General features: G+C 41.1%; 1 protein-coding gene across 1 annotated transcript in view; it reads left to right on the forward strand.

Annotated features, from left to right (window-relative positions):
- Positions 1-18909, forward strand: part of ADGRA3 (adhesion G protein-coupled receptor A3) — a 127161-nt gene that overhangs the window by 36563 nt on the left and 71689 nt on the right. The window contains exons 3-4 of the mRNA XM_014838837.3: positions 12768-12839; positions 18395-18466. Coding sequence (XP_014694323.2) covers positions 12768-12839; positions 18395-18466 — 144 coding nt within the window. The remainder of the gene's footprint in view (positions 1-12767; positions 12840-18394; positions 18467-18909) is intronic.

Raw genomic sequence — 18909 nt, forward strand, 5'->3', positions numbered from 1 at the left:
TTGCCTTGGTGAATTTTAGACAGTGGATATTTAATTTGCTTGTATTCTGAATGCTATTTTAGGATCATCTTTCAAATTCCCGTATTATTCATACATTTAGGATAACATTTCAAACATATAACGCAGGCACACTGTGAACGTCTGCATTTATGTTGAATAACAATCCTTCCTCTTTTTCTTAGTTCTCTTTCCTCTGCTTCACTTTCTCTACTTCTCTATGTAGCCTTTTCTTGACATTTCATCTAGTGACTTCTCCTGAAATTGAACTTCCAGAGGACTTTGTTGCTTGCATCACTGATGTGTTGTTTAAGCGTATACCATCCAAAGTTCTTTTCATTTAGATCAGATGTCTTTAAGTTGGGTTATATATATGTACTTACATATATATGTAGCAACACATTCATGTTTATGTATGCATATATACACGTGAATACATAGGTGTGTACACACACACACACACATGTACAACATATTCTTGGCACAGCAGTGCTTAATTATCAGGTTTTTCAAGTATTCCTGTCATGTAACACGTAGTCCATGTGCTTCAGAGGATACTGGCCCCAACTCAGCTCCAGGCCTGACTAGGCTAAAGGCAGTCTTTCACACACATTCCATGGTCATTGGTTCAGGAATGGACATTTGACCCAGTTTAATTGAGTCAAGGTTTGCTTGGGCTTTTTGGGAAAGGAATTTCCTCACCATCATCAGAAAGGATGGTTGTACTTGTGGTCTAGAGACTGTCCTGCTACCATCTTGGGCCAGAGCCAACATGCTGAAGAGAGTGGAGTAGGGTCTGTCGTGGTCAGCAGAGGGGAAGCTGGCAGGACCTCGCTGAAGCACGATTCCTCTGGACTGTCATAGTTGTGTGAGGCAGTACCTTCCCATTTAGTTTTCTGTTCTTTGTAGGAGAAGTCACCGTGGTTGACAGACACGCTCAGCATGAGGCACATTGTCAGGCATTGAATAGGTGCTTGGTTAATAATCGAAGGACCACTGGAGCCTCCCTTTCCAAAGGAAGGAGGACAGGCACTCCCGGGTTACAAATGATGTCTGTTGTGTTTAGAAACACGTTTTAACACAAACACGTTTTATTGGCTCCTAGGACTGCTATGGATGTTCAGGTACGCCATAAAAAGTATAGACAGTATAGCTCATGTCCTATGCTGTGGTATGAATTACTACACTTTGGCCTATTTTCAGTCATTTATTGATGATAAACCCCTATATATGTTAGAAACATTAGGTTGCCACAAACATATTAGGTGATATTAAGTTGCTGCTATGATTGTTTTTAGCCAGGGGCCTGTTTATACCTGAATCCCAGAACACCACTTCTCTCTTTTGTAGGGCCGTAGATTTATATATTTGTGTGTGTCCATGTACATATATGTGTGTGCGTATATGAGGGGCCTGCCTGTCATGGAAATGCCCCTGGCCTTTGTTTTACTTAACTTTTAGGGCACAAGATAGACCAGAGATCCCAAGCCAGTTGCTTGACTCTCTTGCTGGGAGTTCACTGCTAAAGGCTGATTAATGTCTTCTCGGACCTTCCCTAGAAGAATGCAGCCCCATTCATCCTCCTGAGTATTGGTGCAGGGGGAGGTGTGCAAAGGGGCCGGGAGCTCTCCTTCCCCTAGAGCCCGGCACCATCTTTCTCATATTGATAGTTTCTACTGTGTTTCAGTTCTCTGATTTGATTTACTAATTTTCAAGCTAAAGCCTTTATAGATTTGGTGATTTCTGTACCAATTCCTTAAATAATCTCTTGATTCATACTTTCTGCTGTTTGCATAGCTCTTCTCATTTTCCCTCTCTACCTGGTTACCTAACTTACTAACCCATTCTGCCTCCATGCACCACTGACCTCTTCCTGTAACTGAATCCAGAGAATCTCTCTTCCTTCCTTTTTGTCTGTCAGCTGTAGTGTATACTCTTCTATGATTTTCATTGCTGTAATGCTCTTCTCATCTTATTCATAATATCCATCTATAATATCCATGGCTTCTTTTGCAAGACTCTGTGGAGACTTTAGGACTTTGTCTTGGGCTATGTGTCAGACATACTCTATGTGCATATAATGGTTGTATTAGTTTGCAGGGCTGTCATAAAAAAATACCTCAGATTGGGTGGCTTAAATAAGAAATTTATTTCCTCACAGTTCTGGAGGCTAGAAGTTCAAGACCAAGACACCAGCAGGGTTGTTTTTTTTCTGAGGGCCGTGAGAAAAAGATCTGTTTCATGCCTCTTTCTCCTTGCTGTGAATTGGCCATCTTCTCCCTTTGTCCTCACGTGATCTTCCTTGTCTACATGCCTGTATCCTAATCTCCTCTTCTTATAAGGATACCAGTCATACTGGATGAAGGCCCACCCATGTGACCTTATTTTAACTTAGTAACCTGTTTGAAGACTCTATCTCCAAGTATGGTCGCGTTTTGAGGCACTGGGGGTTAGGACTTCAACATAGGAATTTTGAAGGGGACACAAATTCAGCCTATGACAATGACATAGCATTTTAATGTCTTAACTGATGTGTATTTATTTCCTTTGCCTATTTCCTAATCACTCTGTCTCTGGAGAATGGGCTCAGTTTTTGGCCATTGAATTCCTAAAGTTCTAGCCCAAACATAGAAAAGAGATTTGGAAAAAGATAACATACAAAAGAGAAACTTCTTTCTCCCCCAGATACATTTTCTCTGGGCTAAGTGGAGGGGTAGAGGGAGTGTAGAAAGAGCTTATGTACTGGTGGGTCCCCAAGAAGGGGCTGTGTCTTTGCCTCCCCATCTTCACCCAGGTTGAGCGGGGAACAGGGAAAAAGACCATATAAAACCAACAAGGTTCTGGATTCAAGGGGAAAGGGCATCTGAGACCTCTTTCCCAGACAAGAAGTAAAACCCCAGATATCCCAGGACCCAGCACGATACAGGAGCAGAAGAGCTGGTCCTGCAGCCATCAGGGCATATGGGCTAGGACAGTCTGTTAAAGAGTTCCCAGAGGAGCAGCAGGATAGCTCGTGCGGGTTGTTAGTGGAGAGAGAGAACTCATTCTACAGGAGCCTGCTGGTTGGTGCTAAGTGATACAGAAGTGACCTGGGCTGCTTCTGGGGAACGCAGCTTGAGACATAGCTAGCCAAATAAATTCCTTAATGTTTTTATGAATGATATCGTTTTCAAATTTTTCAAAATTACTTGAAAACACAGTATAGCAGACTTTATTCCTTCACTGCTCACTATTCCTGTGCATCTCTAAGTCTTCCAAATGTTAGCCTTAGAGCTTTCTTTGTTCCAGTACTGGAGTGAAAGCCACCCCACCCACCTACCCACGCCTGCCCCCAGGACCCCTCAACCAGTCACTGATAGCAGATGGTGGATAACCACTCCGACTACCTCATCTCCCAGGTGCGGCAACCCTGAGGTGTGACCTAAACTGGCTTCCATGGTTCCCCAGGGGACTGAATCTCAATTGACTACAGTGGGGATCTCCTCAGCAATGTACCTTTTAGTGGCTTCCTTCTCTTTCTGGTCTCACTTCTCCACTTTCCTACTGTGTTCTGGGGTCACTTCTCGAATAAAGCTACTTGCAGTTACATTCTTGTGTGGAAGAATTTCAGCTCAGAGACACAACCAGCCAAATAAAATGTTTACAGCCTGAATCTGGCTAGTTAGAGACCCCTGAAAATGACCATAAATTAACCAAACAACTTAAAAGTAAGGCAGAATAGGGTATGAGGTAAAAAGCTGTAGTAGAACATGGAATTATTCAAACTAGGGTCAAAACTTGAAAACTTTGGCCTTAAGATGACTGTAGCCAAGCCATGTGGAGTAAAAGGTAGGCCTAGTAGGGTAGGGTAGGGAGAGTGACGTAGCTGGGTTGAACTGAGTGCAAATATGCCCCAGAGATTGGGCAAATCTGGAGGCCAAGCCATCCATGGCTGTTCTTTTGGGTTGAAGAATAGATTTCCTAAGAGGATTCATTTTCTCCCCCTTTTTTTGATGTACTAAGTATTTCATGGAGTAAAACAGGCCCGCGTACGCACGCTCCCACAAACTCCATTTAGAATGGATTCTTTTTCTTTAGGTCTACCAATTTGTTCTTCTGAATGTTTGATTTTTATTTGGGAGCTTTCTTGTTTTCCATCATTTGTTCTTGCTCTTGACCCTTTTAAGAAAGTAACAGTGTGTGTGCTTTTATTTTCATAACAATATTTAGATTGAGTTCTTTAATTTTGGGTTTGGGGTTTTTATTTTTAGGACAAAGTAAATCCTTATGGCATCTTGGAAACTAGTTTCTTCATGTTGGTCCACCTTTTTTGAAGATTAATTTGCATTCTTTTAAAAGTACGTGTGGTGGATAACTGATGTAGATATATTGTATTATGTTAACTAAAACCATAAAAAGGTAATTGACCTAATATCGAGGCTTGGTGCAAATATTTCCTCAACCATTATTAAGTGTTTCCCATGTAGCTAACTTAAATTAATTCAACAGATATTTATGGAGTGCCCAAGCTGTCCTAGGGTTGGGGTTCAATAGTGAATACTGCCAAGGTCCTGTCCTCATGGAGCTTATGTCTAATGGGAAGAAACAGAGTAGACATACCAAGCCCTTTCATAGCATATTATGAGTACTCTGGATAAAGAAAATGTATAGCAGGGTGTGGAGTTTGGGAGTGCCAGCACTGTGTATGTATGTGAGTTTTGTATGCTGATAGTGGGATGGGATGAAATTTAAGCAAAGACTTAAAAGAGAGTGAAGGATTGAACCTTCAGTTACCTGGGAGGAGCACATTATGTATAGGCAGAGGGACAAGTTGGGTGCACGGGGTGTGGTGTGAAGCTTGCTTTTTGTATTTGAGCAATAGCAAGGAGACCAGAGTGAAGTCAGAGAGGTATGGGGGCCAGATTACAGAGGACCCTGTAGGTCATTTTGAGGACCTTGGCTTTTGCTCTGAGCCACTGTGAGCAGAAGACACTGGCTGCTGGGATGAGAGGTTGGGATACAGTGGAAGGAGGGAGCCATGTGAGGTCTCAGATTCTCTGTTGAGAGATCAGTGCCCTAGCTGAGGCTGGTTATCAAACTGGATGTGCATCAGAATCGCCTGGGGCTTGTTCAAGCACAGATTAGAGTTTCTCATACTGTGGTGAATTTGGGCTATGTTGACTTTTGAGGTGGCTGACACCTGAACATCAGATGTAGATGTTGAGTTAGATAGCTATGGGTGCAATCAGGAACTCAAAGGGGTGGTAGGTTTTGGCTAGAGAAACAAATTTGAGTCTAGAGACTTAAATTAAAGCTATGGATGGTGATGAGATTGCCTAGGAGAAAGTGTAGTGTGAGAAGAGTAAGAGCTGGTTGTGGGTCAAGCTTCAGATGTTGCTGATCAGGTGAATAAGGTGAGGATCATTCATTCAACAAATAGCGTCTGAGAGTTACTGTGTGTTAGGCGTTGTTTGAGGGAAGTGAATATGTAGCTTACAGTCTCTACCCTCATGTAGCCTATAGTCTAGTGATAGAGAAATAGACAATAAACAAAATAATCAGGGAAATGTGTCGAAGATGGTAGACTGTGGTAAGTTCCATGGGGCAAAACAAAGCAGGACAGGGAGTGTGGGCTCTCAGTGTGGGCTGAGGGTGCACTTACTTTTAATTGGACAGGGCTAGCTCCCCAAGGAGGGGAGCACACACCTGAGGGAGAAGAGGGAATGAGATGAGCAGACATCTGTGGGAAGAGTACATAGACCCTGCTGTCACAGAAACCAAGGGGTCTTTGCTTTTTCCAGGAAATTGACATTCTGGAATAGGCTCATGGTGTTAAGCTGCTAAACTTGTATAATAGTGGTCCCCATTGACCTAGAGTACAAAATAATTAATACTGTTATAACAAGATAGAATTTTCTATAATTTATACTTCCTATAAATTTCCCCCTTAATGTTTTATATTTTTTAGACATTTTAGACTGATTTAGAATTGAGATCTTTGTATCTGTCATCCATCCACCCGTTTATCCTTCCTCCCTCCCTTCTTCCATCCTCCGTCTTCATTTTATCGTATTGTTATTCTTGCGGTATTTTATGTATTTCTCAGTATTTAGTGACATGCCTCCCTCATATGTTCTAATTGCTAATAGTAGGATTGCAAAGTGGTCAATGTGTTTGACTCCCCGACATTCATTCCGCCCCAGATAATGGGTCTAGATAACCACAGTGTCTCTTTCTGGCGATTGACAGGGCCATTCCTAGCCAATAAGAAATGAAGAGTAGTTAGTTGAAGGGCTTAGAGAAAGATTTCCTAGCTCCTAAGAGGAGACAACAAGAGAAAGCGTCCATTCCTTTTCATGACTTTGTGCTTAGAGGTGATTTCTTGACCTGGGATATCATATGATCGAGGGTCAGCATGAAGACAAAGTTGGCATTCTGAGAAGGGTGGATCTGAGAGATGGATGGAACCAACCACGAAGGCTGCTCTACTTCTTGATTTCCTCTAGTGCCTGAGAATTATTTTCTTTATTGTTGAAGCCTTTTGAAGTAAAGGTTTCTGATGCTTGCAGTTAAAAAGCGTCTTACCTGATACACTTTGTAATCTTCCCCAAAGGAGTTAGCTCTTTTACCAAGAACTGTTAAAATATTTCTTTAATTTTGTTTAAGCAATTCTTGGGTGCCTTTTCATTTATGTTTTAATGATCCGTTCTATTCAGATTTAGCTGTCCATCCTAAAGTTAGACTCACGTTCAATAGGGAATCAACACAGGGAGATATTAAGTGAGAGAATCTGACTGTAAATATCTTTTGGCAATGCCTGATTAATATGGCTATTAGTAAATATTATATAATATGTCAAGAATTTTTTATTATTAAAGAAAAAAATGTGTCTTTAAATCATATAACCGTACTCAGTTATTCATGAGAGGTATTTTGTAGAAACACATGCAGTACATCATGGACCACAAATTTATGCACTGCTTTAGCTAAATCAGTTCCCATTGTAGATGCTGTTTAAAATCTGAAAAGGGAAACATATGTTTCAAAAAAAGGGAACTGACATTATATATTTCTATTTGCAGAGCTTTATGCTTGCAATACAAGTCAAAAACATACCGATTGAATTTTCTCCTAAAATTATCCTATCTCTTTGAGGTATAGGATTGGAGTCAGTTAGGGACTGGGAAATAGGAACTAGTAATTTCGTCCTGATGATTAATTGTACTTCCTGGGACATAAAAAGTTGGGGACAAAAATAACTTTTATTATGAAAATTTTCAAACATACAGAAAAATAAATAATGTAGTCATCTCCCTTATCACCAATTTACTTGCCCAGATTCAATAATCATTAAAAATTTGCAGCCTTTTTTTCTTTATATTGGAGTATGCCTACACGGACACAACCTTATTTGAAGGTCAATTGCGGATGTCACGACCCTCTCCCTTTGTTGAGGAACGAGAGGCAGCAGTCTCTACGTTGACTGACTTTATGAATATCCTGATGATTACGTGGCTAACCATAATTTACTAAAAACGTAAAGGTCAAGTAATATAGTTCTGTCTCTTATCATGGTTTACTTTTACATCCATTTATCATCTATCTGAGTCCATTCTGGCCGCTATAACAAAATAATATAAACTGGGTGGCTTATAGACAGCAAATATTTATTTCTCACAGTTCTGGAGGCTGAGAAGTCCAAAATCAAGACGCCAGCAGTGGGGGACCACTTCCTGGTCAGCCATCTTTTTGCTGTAATCCACATGGTGGAAGGGGACGAGGGGGCTCCCTGGGATCTCTTTTATAGGGGTATTAATTGCATTCATTAGGTTTCTGCCCTCATGACTTAATCACTTCCCAAAGCCCCCAGCTTTTAATTCTATCACCTTGAGAGTGAGGATTTCAACATATGAGTTTAGGGGGCAGGCACAAACATTCAGACCATTGCACTCTCCATCCACCCTCTGTACATTGAGTATCTCTCTCTCTTACTGAACAGAGAGGTGTGGACCCTGCCCTTGTGAAACTTCTGGTCTCTCGGTGAAGATGGTTTAAGCAGTCAGAGTCCAGTGTGAGGAGGGCCGTGACCGCGGAAGCACAGGGCACTGTTGTTGTCAGAGGCGTGTTTCTGGAGGAAGGAGTGGTGTTGACTCCAAGGACTGTAGGATGAGTGGGATTTAGTCAGGCAAGAGAAGCAGGATGGGGTGAGGCTAGTAGGACAGAGGAGGTGGGGGTGTGTGTCAGGGAGGGGAAACCATGCTCAGAGGTCTACAGGTGAGAGAAATAAGACTTTCTAGAAACATCTTGACGTATGACTAGTATATTTGAAGCGACAGACGTTGAGTGTTAAAGGAATGTGTTGGGACAGAATGGGAAGTGAGAGTTGGACTGGGCAAGATGGGCAAGGCCAGGGCCACGGAGAGCCTTGTAAGTTAAAGAGTCTGACCTTTCTTTGGAGGGCACTGTGGAGCTTTTGGGGGTTTTAACCAGTGCAGAGACATAATCAGATTTATCTTTAGAAAGATCTCTTTAAATGGAGGATGGATGAGAGAAGCAAGGACACAAGTGGGAACAGTGTGGTGAATTACCTGGGGTGGTGTGATGATGGTGAAGAGGAAAGAGAGGTGGAGGGCTTTGGACTTAGTTAGAAGGCTGGACATTACCATGTATGATAAGTTTTTTCAACTTATTGTTATAATGTTTTTCAAACACATAGAGAAGTTGAAAGAACAATTTCTCTAGCACCTTGATTTAATGACAGCCAACTTTTGGATGTGTTTGCTTTATCTGTCTCCCTCTTGCTCTAGGCATAAATTTACTTGGTTCCCTTGGTAAATCTCCACGTTTACTATCAGTCAGAAAGATGTGTTTAAAATCCTAACTTTTGGCTTGGCTGCTTATTAACACCAAGGGCTTGATCAAATTTCTTAATCTTTCTGCACATGAAATTCCTCATCTGAAGCAATGATAATATCTCCAAGGACTGATTATGCCATCTTAATGGGATGATAAGTGTCATCCACGAATTCACTGAATTTAGTGATTTGTGTAACTAAGGAGCCCAATTCGAGGTGGACTTCAGGCTTGGCTGTACCCAGGGACTCAGCATTTCCTCTCCTTTTCTCTCTGTTGGCCTTGCCGGACAGTCTTTTCCGTCATGGTAGCAAGAGGGTCACTAATAGCTCCAAACTTACCTCTTGACTGCTAATCAAACCATTGGAAATGGCTGCTCCTTGTTCTCCATCCATCTCCTCCTCCAAGGTCCTAGATTTGGTTAGACCAAGGTCATGTAATCATGCCAATTACAAAGGCCAAGGTATTTGAAATATCTGGACAGAGGCTGATCAAGTGCCACACCTGGAGGGCTGATGTTGGGAACTTCAGGGCACCATTTGTGCCATATGGTCTGTGGGAAAAGTAGGGTTGCTTCCCCCTAAAGCAAGGGAGGAGGCTTCAAAACTATAAATGAACTCTGCTTAACATGATGACTCATGTTGAGTAATTGATAGCAGTCATAGCTGCTAGTATTCCTGAATTCTAGAATCCTTCATAATTGCTCCCCTTCCCCACCTCCACGTACCCTTTAATTTTTGAATTTTCAACTGACTTCTTTCCCTTTCTGCTGCTCATCCTTAAAATGGGATGGGTGGGATCTCCTTAGGTCTCTGCACTGGATGGTAATACTTGACCTGGGTGCTGATGGGTTCATATTACTGGGCCAATATCTTAACCTGGGTTTTCCCGGAAGCAGGTTCTGAGCTGAGGTTTTGAATTCAGGTGGTTTATTTGGGAGGAGGTTCCAGAAAGCTTTCGTATTAGGGAGTGGGACAGTGAGAGGAAGAGAAGGAAGCCAACGTGTGGTACCTTAGTGAGCAGTTCCTGCTGCCGGAAGCTGGGGTCGTCCCTACTCCCCTCCCCATGGGGTGAGGGCTCTTCCCAGGGCTAGTCAGCCCTTCACTTCTGAGTTTCCTGGAGTAGCTCCTGGAGCTGGCAGAGAGAAGGCATGCAGCAGAGAGGTGTATGTGGAGGAGCGAGTGTGGATGTTGCTGCCAGCCTGGCCGCAGCAGCTGTTTGGACCCTGGGCAGGTGTTTTGGGATAAGGGATGCTGAGGCCATGGTCTTTATAGTGGGGAACTTATTCTCTGTGTGACTTTTCTCTTTCTGTTGAAATTACTACACCAAGGACCATCTTTTTCACTTGTAGTTAAGAGGAGACTTTAAAATGTGGCTGAAAGTCCAGAGAGAAGGGTAGGACTTGGCGACTTTACCTGAATATCTTCTAAGACTTTTATGATCATGGAAATATATTTCATGAAACTTTTTGCCCTTTTCAGATATTTTCAGTTACTTTATTTAGAAAATATCTTAGAGGCTTGGGTATGAAAATAAAAAAAGTTAGAGCAGTTACCAGCATTGACAAAGCTGTGTTTTTCTTGTGGACTATAAATCTGAGTCTGATCAATGAAATACTTGTGCAGTAATGGTAATCGGAGCGTAGATTATATACTATGTTTAATAGTCGTTTCCTTTTTTTAAAGAATTGCCAAGTACCAGGGGGTTCAGTATTATTTAGAAAAATCTGGCTCTGATTTAGGGAGGAGAAAGGGGTTACAGCTCTACCCCTAGCTGCAGAAGAATGCTTGATGTGTTAGAACCTGAGTAAGACATGAGAGAGGCAGAACAGGATTTGCTGAGGGTACAATGTTCATAGGGTTCACAGGTTGCATCTCTGGAGAAGCATTCTTGAGAATGTCTAATCAATCTCTATCACCATGTATTAAACAGCATGGGTGGTGTGGGAAACCACAGTGCTTGAATGGCACATCAAGAATTCTAGGCTTACAGTAAATGACGGACTACCACTGTGATGAGTAGAGGGCCCATCTCATCAGGATGTTTTTGTGAAATTTCCAGGAAACTAGGCCAGAAACTAACCCCAAAGTTGTAACTTGTTGAAGTTGATAGTTAGAATGAACTACTAGAAAAAAATACATGTTATAAAGCAGGCCTTACAAAAGTTAGTTTTCATTAGCTGGTGGCACAGTAAAATTCAGTGTGCCTCCCTGATTGGATAGAAGAAAACGTGGATCTGTGCTGACTGTAGTGGGACTTCCGTGGAGTCCTTTTCTTAAGCGCAGGTAGACAAGGGACGTCAGATGCTTTCTGAATTGGAGGGGTTTGAGAAGGCAAACTGAGAATTTTTCTCTGTGTAATTTGTACTGCCTGGGCATGGGCTGGAATGCCCATGATGGAGCAATAGTTGTAAAAGAACCCAGAGACGTGTCACCTCAGTGTTGTAACAGGTGGCACCAGTGGTCCAGGATCTACTTCCTGGAAGGCCTTTGGAATCTCAACTAAACTAAGTAAGGGACTAAAAGAACCCGTGAAGTACCTTCTATCCTGGGTTTGTATTGAGGGTTGCTCTGTGTTTCTGTATTGTTTCACCAACCCCGTGTGCATCCCTGTGCCATGTATAATTATGAAGATTGATGTCAGAACTTCGAATGTGGAAGAGGCAGTGTTGCCATTGTTGGGTAAAGACTCCCCAGAGAAGAGAAGTTGGAAAGTGTTTCTGTTCACAGTTGACTTCAGGCACCCTGAGATGACCAGAGGTCACTAGGGACTTCAGTGGGCAAAGCTGTAAATGAGTCCTGACAAACGAGCACACCTCAAGTGTCTGGCATAGCTGAAGGGTGGGCCAGCCACTGGCTGCAGTGTGGTCGGGGGAAATGGGATGCAGTTCTGCTTCTGAGCACTCCTGTAGCTGACTGTAGCTCCTGTAGCTGACTGTCAGCTCTCTGCAGAGATCTATCTGAACACTTGTACAGGGCGACTTGAGAGCCCCCGGCTGAGCCCTGGCACCCAGAGGAGAGCAGCAGCCTTAGCAGGTGGCCCAAGTCCACACGAGTGGAGGGATGTGTCTGTGACACTCACTGCTGCCCCCACTGATGGTGTACTGATATGGACGGCCCAGCACACTTGAGAAGAATGAGGGTAACTTGTGACCCCTGTCAGATGCCATTGCACAGGGGGCTGATGGATCTTTGCTTTGGGCTATATATTGTGAATTATGACATTTTTATCTTATAGAAAACCTAGCCATAGAAGCCCAGGGTGAAAAATAGGAAAAAGCAAGTGACAAGAATTTTAGAGCATATAGTTTTGAAGGTGGTTTGAAAAAATATTGATTTAATTATTATTGTCGCAAATTGTCACTAATGTAATTTGATAACTAAAGTATAGCATGCTAAAGAAGGAATTGTAGAAATGATGTAGAGGATTGTAGTTTAGTGATAATTTTGGATTTGAATTATATTAGGACACAATATCTTTTTTGACATATACCTTTATTCTTATATGGACCAAAACAAGTAGCTTTGGAGCCACATTTTTTGAATTTGAATTCTGGCTCTGCCATTTACTACTGGGGTGACCTTGGTGTAACCTTTTTGGCTTCAGTCTGCTCTCATTATTATTATTATTATTTTATTTATTAATTGTTTTGCTGAGGAAGATTAGCCCTGGGATAACATCTGTGCCAATTCTCCTCTGTTTTATATGTGGGATGCTACCACAGCATGGCTGACGAGTGGTGTAGGTCCACGCCTGGGATCCCACCCTGGGAACCTGGGCCGCTGAAGTGGAGTGTGCCAAACTTACCCACTTGGCCACCGGGCCAGCCCCTCATTATTATTATTGTTGTCGTTTTCTGTACAGCAGGTAAGTATAGTATGCCTAAATATTTGTTACAGTGTTGATATGTGAATAACTTTTTATTATATTTTTAACAGGGACCTCCGAAACAATCTTATTAGTAGTATAGATCCAGGTGCCTTTTGGGGACTGTCATCACTAAAAAGATTGTAAGTATTTGAATTGCTTGCTTATGAGTTTGAACTGCTTCTTTTATAAGTAACTGTTAACTGACTTTGAGCTTTAACACACAAAAAATGGGTTTTTAACAATTTTTAGAAGTTCATCTGACCAGGTCCATGATAGAGAAATAGGGAGTATTTAATATAAGTAGCTTAGAGTGTGATTAATTTGTACAGTAATTTGATTTGTTTGGTGGTAGATGGTTCTGCCCCTCTTATGCTAATAAAATCATTACTGTGTTGGCTTTGACAGCTGTCATAGTCTGTAGATGATTTTCAAGTAATGAATGCGTTCAAACTGTGACTGTTGTAAATGCCATATACATTGAGACCCCTTTCTATTAATGATTTATAGTCCTGCCATTTTCATGTATATTTTATCCATGTAGTATTATTTCAAAACCTAAAGACCATTTTTTATTACTTCCGAAGGTAAACAATTTCTCTACTCTCCTTGTTATGCTATTTTCACAAATGCTGTGACAGCATGCTCATCTTTGAGAAGTAACCCTACACTCAAGCCATGTGGCCGGTCCCCCCGTCCTTTATTCCTTCTAAAGCCATTTATTAAGTGCTGGCCACTTATCATACTCTGATTTCTTCAGCAGAGCTCACAGACTCTTGAGGGCAAATAGACAGATATTGAAGATACATCCTACATAATAATAATAATAGTAATCTGCTAGGGAAAGGAGGGACCTCCTGAGAGGGGAATGGCCTGCCGTGAGAGCAACCCACCTTTACGTGTGACCTTGCTCCGGAGGGATGAATCTGTATTGAAGAATAACAAGAAGGATATTTTTTTTTTTTTTTTTGGAAGTTGGGGTTGAGAGACTTTAAAGATTTTATTTTTTACTTTTTCTCCCCAAAGCCCCCTGGTACATAGTTGTATATTCTTCGTTGTGGGTCCTTGTAGTTGTGGCTTGTGGGGCACTGCCTCAGCATGGCTTGATGAGCAGTACCATGTCCGCACCCGGGATTCGAACCAACGAAACACTGGGCCACCTGCAGCGGAGCACGCGAACTTAGCCACTCGGCCACGGGGCCAGCCCCACAAGAAGGATATTTTAAGCGGAGTGGACATAGGTGTGAAAGAACATGTCTCTTGGAACAATAATTTATTTCTCTGGCCAGAGCGTAAAGGAGAAAGGGCAAAAAGGATGTCAGTAGGTAAGACTGGTCAGGGAGAGACTAGGTTTTGATGACCTACTACCATGTTAAAGAATTTCGAATCTATTCTTTAGACAGTGGGGGACTAGCAGAACTTTTTGAAAATGGAGTTGACATGATCAGATTTGTGTTTCAGAATATTTCTGGTGGCAATAAGGAGAAATCACTTAAGTACAAAGAAGCAGTGACAAAAGATACAGGAGAATAGACCAGCTCCATGCTTTCCTTCTTCATAACAGTCATTCTTTTAGACCCCTGTCTTATTTTTTATCATTCCACCATACCTTCTTATTATTTAAGTGTTGTTTTGTTAAAGTGTTCAAGGTGCTTGGGTATTTTCATGTCTTGTTTTCATAGTATTTGTATAGTAAAACCAGCTGTGTTTGCTCTTAATCATGCCATGACTTACGTAAATGTTGACACTAACCGTCCATCCTAATACTTTTGCCATCTTGTATCTATTATTCTATCATTCAAAACCTGTTCCTTTTTATAATCAGAGTTGGCCATTGCATATTTTTGGCTTTTTTTTGTTCTTTTGCTGAGGAAGATTAGCCCTGAGCTAACATTTGTTGCCAGTCTTCCTCCTTTTTTCTTGTTTGAGGAAGATTAGCTCAGAGCTAACATCTGTGCCAGTCTTCCTCTATTTTATATGTATGTCATTGCTACAGCATGACTGATGAGTGGTGTGTATGTCCACGCCCGGGATCTGAACCTGTGAACTCGGGCCACTGAAGTGGAGTGTGCAAACTTAACCACTACACCATGGGGCCAGCCCCAGTTTTTGCATATTTTTTTATATTACTTTTGCAGGTAAAATTATCTTTCATCTAAAGCTTATCATCTGCAGCCTTCTGCTCGGTTCCCTCTCTTAAGGTTCAGAATTTTGGAAGATTAGGCCTATTAGGTGTTAAAGAATTCCCTCTTCATCTTCTAAAATTATTTAAAATTCCAGTCAGACTCTAGTAGGGAATTTATTCTCATCATTTTTGTTGCGGGGGCGGGGGAGATGGTGGCTCGTTGTTTTCATCAGGCTTTGTGTGCACCAAGGAAGCCCAGGGATGTCTGGAGGAGACCTTCTTCTGAATCAGTTTTCTTCTTCCCCATTTACTCTGCCCTTCGTTATTTTGCACCTAAGCCTTTTAAACGAAGCAAGTCTGAAAACGGGCCCCTCTGGGGGAGGTCAGTGGTGTTAATGGAGATTGGAGTTCTAGAAAATGAAGATAAGCCTTGGAGGGGAGTGGGTATTAGGTAGGCATCCGAGTTGCAGTGGATCAAGGTTTAGAGTTTGCTTTGGAGTTCAGTAAAAGTGGTATCAACCAGGTATAACAGCATAATGAAAGTGGTAAGACAGCGACCAGCATGAGTTCGATTAAACAAAGATTAACTGAGTTCATCTTGTGTGCCCAACAGTCAGCCCGGCTCCAGAGATCAAAGGTAACTCAGGAACCCCTTGAAGGGCTTGCAGTCTACTGGAATCACCTACACTGACCAAGAGCCTGGATATGACTTGGGATCCACTTACAGAGAGATGCAGCAGTAGCTGGCGTTTAGCTGCTAGGAGTCTTGGAAGCAGTTAGGACTCAGGACTCAGCCACACTGACACAGGCAGGGGTATGGTACATGGCCATAAACAGGCCACATGTACCTCCAGAAACAGAATCCTGAGGGAGTGGAGGGGCAGCAGCTGAATGGGCGTGATTATAACAGTGAGTCACTTCCTGTGTGCTTCTTACCAGGGTCACGCTGACACTGTGTTTGGATGGGTCAGTGGGAACCCGTGATTATGAACATGAGTCCTCCAGTAGGAAGTAGGAGTGTAGGTGCTAGACCTACCCCGTCAGAAGCTCTGGGGCTGAGGCCCAACCATCTTTGTTTTAACCATCCCTCCCAGTCATGCTGATGCTAAAGTTTGAGAACTTATAAAATATTTTTCCTTCCAACTTTTTTCTGTAGAGGGGGGATGTGATGTTATACTGCCAGACAAGACCACTTATTCTCTCCCTCTGTGATCCACATCACTCTATTCACAGCTTTTTGGTAATAGGAAGATTAATGCTGATAATATCTCCACGTCGAGATAGAGGTTGAAGGAAACTTGACTGTTAATAAAAAGAAGTCTTATCAGGATGTTTTAAGGATACTACAGAATATCTTAGGTTCTCTATCTACTTCTTCATCCTTCAGTAAATAATTTTTCAAGTACTTCCATCCAAAATAAATAATAAAAAATCCTTGTGTAGTAGCATTTAATTTAATTACTAATGTTGTCCCAAGCATTGCCTTGGCATTATGTCATTGCATTACGCATTAAGCAGTCTCTTGTGTTCTTGCCTAGGAAGGTAATTGCCATTTATAATGTTTTTCCCACTAGAAAATACATTCTTAATTTAAACAACTGACTTGTAATTGAACTTATGGTTTACAACTTGCAAGCTGAGAGAGTTTTATATGTACACTCAATGAGATATAAAGATATTCTGCAGTCGTAATGTTTGCTACTTACTTACAGATATAGGCACTTTTTCTTCTGGGCCTTAAATCATGCATTTCAATTGTGCATCTCACTTGACAGCCACACAGTGTTTTTCTAAGTGTACCACGTCTTTGTGTTTATTTTATAGATAATTTGAATCAGGACGATTAAGTGACTTTCTGCAGTAAAAACTACCAGAAGTGGGAAAACCTAGACCCATTCAGTTTCTTTTTTGCTTTATCAACAAATTCAAGCTGATTCTCAATCCAAATGAAAACCCATTATCAATACCTAAATACCATTTTAAATAGGTATAGATATAATGAAATTGTTTCCCAAAGAATCAATGGTAATTACACCATTTAAAGCTCAGAATGGAGACAAGATAATGAATAGAGCCCAGAACTGCTTGTTTAAGCAACACTTCACAGATGATGCCTAATTTTCTTAAACAGTAAAACCCAGAAATAAAAGGAAAATCAACTGGAATAAAAAAGGTTCCACATGATTAAATACTTAGCTTTAATATTCTGAGAGACTGGAGCTGGAGAATAGCAAGTGCAGATAAAGACTTCTACTACTTAAGATTCTTTTATGGAAGTTGCCATAGGAAAGGAAAGGCAGAGCCATGAAATTATGGAACACGAGGATTACCTGAGGTAGCTTGTGAAATATCTAAGGGAAAAACCTAATGACTAGGAACCTAATTCAAATGCTGTGTCCTTGTAATTTCTAGTCAGACTAATACATTTTCTGCCATTTCCAAGTATATAATTTAGAACCCAACAGTTTTAGTTTAGAAATGGGTGGTGCAAATCGCTTTTCTAAAGAGTAACTTGGAGCATAACTCAAAGAATGTGTACTTCTCCATTACAGAGAATAATACGGACATTGAAGAAAATATGATAAAAATATTTTTGAAAGTTTGGTTTAGAAAGCTTGTTTTAATTCTTCTATCAAAATTTCAAAGTGATGAATAATTCCAAACCTAAGAATTGATAAAAAGATTCATTGTTTTAGGGTTTTCTTGCATATAGTTTATGAAGTCCAGTGATGAAAAATGATGAAAGCCATGCTATCTTATTTGAAATTTATGGGAATTGTCAATTATTATGTCCCAATTAAAATGTAATCTCCTGATTAAACTGTAAAAGTGTGTTCATTGTCTTTGGTGTGAAGAAAGAACAAAATATTTGTTAAACATTTTACACAGATAGAAGGAAAAAGTTCAAGCATTGAGGAGAAGAAAAATATATTTAGAAAATAGCATTTGATAGGAACTTATAAGAAGTTAGGAGTGACTGGAAAAAATAATTGGGCCGTTACCCAGACATTGTTAAAGTGATTTGTCTTGGAGACTAAACGATAGATCTGTAAAGTAAAAGCTAACTCACTTGTTTTTTCATTACAGTCAAAACTTCTGAGTATTTAAGGAATGAAGTTAGAAATCATTACATTTCAGATGTTCTTAAGGAAATAAATGTTCCAGCATTTTGGTAACTTGCCCTTTTATTCATTGTCTGCTAGATGTTGACTGGTTTGGGCTCTGTTCCCAACTGCCCCCAGCATCATCAGCTGTGTCAACCATCTAAGGAACTGTATCACAGCCAGTAAGAGAGGTTGAGTCTCATTTTTACTACTCCAGGGTTGTCTTGAGTCATTGTACGGGAGTAAGTACTTGAAACATAGAAGGCACTATAATTAAACAGCTTTTAGTTTGAGCCAGAATTAAGTGAAAACAAGGATTATTTCTTTTCTCAGTGCTACTTGAGGTAGGTAAATATCTCAGAGATGCTGAAAAGGTCTTGTATGATGCCTGGGTGCTCCTCTTGGATATTGAATGTCTGAAACCTTCATTTACCAAGAGAACTAATTGAAGACACTTTTTCCCCCTTAGGGATCTGACAAACAATCGAATAGGATGTCTGAATGCAGACATATTTCGAGGACTCACCAACCTGGTTAGGCTGTAAGTATTTGTTTCTTCTTTTGTATTAAAATATAAGGAAGCGTTTGAACCAGTACTCAAATATTTATGAACACTTAGTGGTTTATTTATTTATTTTTTTTAAAGATTGGCCCTGAGCTAACATCTGTTGCCAATCTTTTCTTTCTTTTCCTTCTCCCCAAGGCCTCCCAGTACATAGTTGTATATTCTGGTTGTAGGTGCTTCTAGTTCTGTGTGGGACACCACCTCAGCATGGCCTGATGAGTGATGCTAGGTCCATGCCCAAGATCCGAACTGGTGAAACCGTGGGCCACTGAAGTGGAGCACACAAATTTAACCACTCGACCTCAGAGCTGGCCCCAGATGTTTAATATTTGAGTAGCAACTGTAGAGGTTATAGAACTGGTAGGGGATAAGGAGCTGGAAATTTAATGATGGAGTTATAATGTCATCAAAACATAACA

The sequence above is a fragment of the Equus asinus genome, chromosome 3, assembly GCF_041296235.1.
Source record: "Equus asinus isolate D_3611 breed Donkey chromosome 3, EquAss-T2T_v2, whole genome shotgun sequence".
NCBI classification, from domain to species: Eukaryota; Metazoa; Chordata; class Mammalia; order Perissodactyla; family Equidae; genus Equus; species Equus asinus.